The sequence below is a fragment of the Cucurbita pepo genome, chromosome LG15, assembly GCF_002806865.2.
Source record: "Cucurbita pepo subsp. pepo cultivar mu-cu-16 chromosome LG15, ASM280686v2, whole genome shotgun sequence".
Taxonomy (NCBI): Eukaryota; Viridiplantae; Streptophyta; class Magnoliopsida; order Cucurbitales; family Cucurbitaceae; genus Cucurbita; species Cucurbita pepo.
This window is the reverse complement of record NC_036652.1, coordinates 2,168,199-2,172,542: the sequence shown is the minus strand read 5'-3', so window position 1 is coordinate 2,172,542 and position 4,344 is coordinate 2,168,199. Positions and strand designations below refer to the sequence as shown.

The following is a 4,344-nucleotide window of genomic DNA, read 5'->3' as shown; positions in this document are numbered from 1 at the left end:
AAAAATATTATTTATTTTTGGACAATATATTATCAATAAATGAATACTATTACTTTGAATATGTATAATAATATTTTGATGTGACAGGTATGGTAGCCATATAATTGAATGAGTTAGTACATATTAAATAAAAATAATAATAAGAATTTTTAACTTTAAAATAAATTTAAAAAAACTATTAAACATTACATTAAATAATAATTTGAAAGATTATCAAATTGGTTATTTTTAAAATTTTAGAGATTAAAAGTTCTCCAAAATATAATTCAAAATATTTATCTTTTCCTATAAAAAGGCTAACCATAATTATGGTCGGTGGGGAGTTGCAGCACTCGAATCTTGAATTAAATTCCCAATTAAATATTCACTTTTTATTTATTATTTATTTATTAAGTTTAGAACTATTGAAAAATTATTACAGCATTTTCTCTTTAAACATAATTCAATTGATTTATAAAAATTAAAATTTTAAAACTGTAACAATAAATGTTATAAAGTGAAAAAGTAAATAAATTAGGAGAGAATATTGCTTTAGACTTTGGACAAAAATTGTTTAAAAATAAAAAATAAATAAAAGGTAAAGGGAAAGATAAATTTTAGAGAGAAAAAAAAAATTAAAAAATAAAAAGAGAATAAAGTTAAAAAGAAAAAATCTAGAACTTTCTATCAAATATAGTCCTTAATAATTTAAAATTTTTAAAAATTAATTAATTAATTCAATATAAATTAAAATAACCACACAAAAGTAAATGAGTAAATATTTAATTTAAGCAAAATAATAATAAAAGGAATAATAACTGAACGGATTTGAAAGACTAAAAAATTAAATATTATAATCTGCTTTGAGTCACACGCCACAAATTATACCCATAGAGAAAGGAACCCAAAGCCAAACACTGCCAACAAATTTTCCCTTCCACAGAATAGAAACACAGAAAACAAATTTAATTTTCCCCAAATTCTCCTTTTCTCCCAACCAAAACGACGTCGCATGCCCCTCAGAAACTGCTCAACAGAGCAACTCCTATGGCGCCGATTACAGATCCAACTGACAACATCGCTCCCGTCGCTGCCGACTTTCCAGGTCCTGGAGCCGCCGTCGGCTCGTTCACCGCCGGTGCAATCGCCGCCTCCGATTTTGGCGAGTTTGCCGGCGCAATCGCTGCATGCAAATAGAATAAACGCTCAGACATTTCCTCACAAACATTCCGAAATCCAGATCGGTATCAACAGACTAAGATTAAGACTAATCGAAAAGCGTTTAGAGAAGAAATCGTACCAGGAGAACTAGCAGGAGAGTTCGACACTGAGAAAACAAAAAGAAATCAAAGATTTCACTCAAATAGATCAGTTCCTCATTTACCTAGGGTTTCATTTTTCTCAAAATCGAAATTAAAAGAGCGATTTGGAGGAATTAGTCTTACATTTACAGTTAGAAGCAGCAGGAGCAGAGACTTTGCAAGCGGCAGGGAGAGAGAGAGCCTTGGTGACGTTAAGGACGACGCCTAATTGTGCACTGTTCTTGAAGGCCTGGCAGAGGCAGTCAGCGTCGGCTTTGAGGACAGTCTTGAGACCAGTACAGCAGGATCCTTCGGGCTTGGTCGTGGTACTGTCGTTGGAGACAAAGGAGAGGCAGTCGGCCATGTTAAGGATGAGGCTGGAGCAGTCCACAGCCGGCGCTGGAGCGTCGTGAGCGGCGGAGACAGTGGAGAGATCTAGAGACAAGACAGCCAGAGAGAAGAGAGCGAGAAAAAGCTTGGCGGTGGCCATTTCTGAGAGGAAAGAGAGAAAGGGAAAGGTCAGTGGGGGAAATGGGAAAGGAGAAGTGGGGAAGTGGGGAGTGTGGATTGAAGTTGGTGAGGGCCATTTAAATAGGGAGATTTTGGAATGTTTATTCTATTTNAAAAAAAAAAAAAAAAAAAAAAAAAAAAAAAAAAAAAAAAAAAAAAAAAAAAAAAAAAAAAAAAAGCCTTTTGAACTTTTGATGTAAAAAAATAATTTTTATTTTTTATTTTTAAGAAATAATATTTAGTTTTACAAAGAGAGTATATTTATATTATATGTTTCACTTTATTTTATTTACTTATTCATCCACTTCTTACAATCATTTCTTTGCTATAGGTATCAACGTGTCGATCTAAACATAATTTATTAGGGGCGCTAAAAAAAAAATCGATAAATCAAAAAATCGGATCAATTCGATAACTCATGCAGTTTGGTTTGTGTTGGTTATAAACTTAATTTAGATTCGAAATCCTGATCATAGGTCGTCACAGTTTAATATATTATATTCTTTGTATTGTTGTGTAAAAGTTCAAGCTCACTGCTAGTAGATATTGTCCTTTCTGAACTTTCACTCAAGGTTTTAAAACGGGTATGTTAAGGAGAGGTTTCCCCACCCTTATAAGAATGTTTAGTTTCCCTCTCTAACCAAAGTGAGATTTCACAATCCACCTCCCTTAGAGCCAACATCGTGACTCTGATACTATTTGTAAAAGTCTAAGCTGATCGCTAGCAAATATAGTTCTTTTTGTGCTTTCACTTCTAGGCTTCCTCTCAAGATTTTAAAACGCGTCTGTTACAGACAGGTTCCTTCACTCTTATAAGGAATGTTTTGTTCCAAATTTAAAACAAGCATAACTGCAACATCCTCGACCCTAGAGTCGAGAAGTATTTTTATCAACTTAACAAAAATGGTAAAAAAAAAATGGTATTTTGAAAAAGACAGAAAGATGTGGGAAAAATGGAGAGTTCAATTAAAGATAGACAACCAAACAACCCGTTAAAAAAGGCAATATATACATATATATTTATATATATAATATTGTCCTTAATTAACGTGCAAATTACTAATTAAGTAACTAATTTATTCATTAGAGGCCCACTCTATTAATATGGACATTCTAAATAAGTTTCATTATGCTTTTTAAACAAAATATTGCATTATAAACATATTATATATATATTCTTTTATTTATAATATACTTTTTGAAACATTAAAATTCATATTATTAGTTATTGGACTTTTCTAGAAGTTACCTTTTAAATATTAGCTTAAAATTAAAATTAAAAATTAATTTTTGTGTTTTGGTTTGAGGGTTATTTTTTTATATTAAAAAAAATTATTCTTATTCAATTTACTAATTATCTCGTTTAGAATTATACGTTTGATGAATAAAAAAAGAAAAATACATTAAAAAAAATAATAACTTTTTTTAAAAAATTAATAAATACCCGTCAAATTTTTAGTGATGGTGAGCAAAAAAATAAAATAATAAAAATAAATAAATAATAAATAAAGAGGTTCCCATGGAGTAAATAGAGTCAAACAAGTAGTTGCTCATTTATTACTTATTTGTTCATGCATAACTGAATTTTTAATATATATATATATATAGTAGCCAAATGTACATTTTGAACCAAATTATAATTTTTGTTTGGTCAACCTTAGTTGACCTAATTTTTCGTTCCACCGATCAATCTTTTCATGTCAAATTAATGTATTATGTTAACTCAATTGATTAAAACGTATATCTTTTAGTTAGGTGTGTATATCGAACTTAAGATTTAAAATGTTGGACTCACTCAACCTGAATCATGAGAGTTGGGTTAGGTTAATGTTTTGGAATCAAACTGGTTCGATTTGAGTTAAGTGGACAAATTTTGGGTTGACTCGAATTGAACCAATCATTATTAATATATATACTATTGGAAAATAAAAGCAAACCTAAACCTAAGTCACGTTGTCGGCCCTCATCACAACATGTAGCATTATTCGACCATCACACTTAGCACTCCTAGGCACATTTAGCATACTCCTCGACCCTCGCAGATTCTAGCCACTGTTGCCTTCCATTGCAACGCTAAGTAGATTGAAGACTTCTCGCAACCACTGTTGCCTTCCACGCAACGCTTAATAGATTGAAGACTTTCTCGCAACCACTGTAGACTTCTCATTGACACTCATGTCACCACTGTGAAGACTTCTCACAACACTTAGCATATGCCTCACTGACACTCATGCCACCACTCTTACCGTCGCAATTGTAGATTCTCTCACTCACACAGCCACAACTCGAAATTTTGGGTTGGTCCCAAAAATTTTCTTAACCCAATTCAACTCGTGTACTATTAGGAACCACGAACATCTACAATGGTATGATATTGTCCACTTTAATTTTTCCAAAAGGTCTCATACCAATCGAGATGTATTCCTTACTAATAAATCCACGACCATTCCGTAAATTAGTGAATGTGGGACTCCCTTCCACTAACTCTCAACATGTACACCTAATTTTTTGTTAAGGAGTATGAGGCTCGAATCATTTCGGTTCATATGCTGTT

At 31.9% G+C, this 4,344-nt stretch overlaps 1 protein-coding gene across 1 annotated transcript; it reads right to left on the bottom strand.

The window, feature by feature from the left end:
- Window positions 1-800: 800 nt before the first annotated feature.
- On the bottom strand, window positions 801-1,848 carry LOC111811101 (non-specific lipid-transfer protein-like protein At5g64080). Its single transcript, XM_023697831.1, has 3 exons — window positions 1,425-1,848; window positions 1,280-1,306; window positions 801-1,162 (listed from the first exon to the last, which is right to left on the bottom strand). Exons 1-3 carry the CDS (start codon window positions 1,768-1,770, stop codon window positions 999-1,001), a joined length of 537 nt encoding a protein of 178 aa, XP_023553599.1. The 5' UTR covers window positions 1,771-1,848; the 3' UTR covers window positions 801-998.
- Window positions 1,849-4,344: the final 2,496 nt, after the last annotated feature.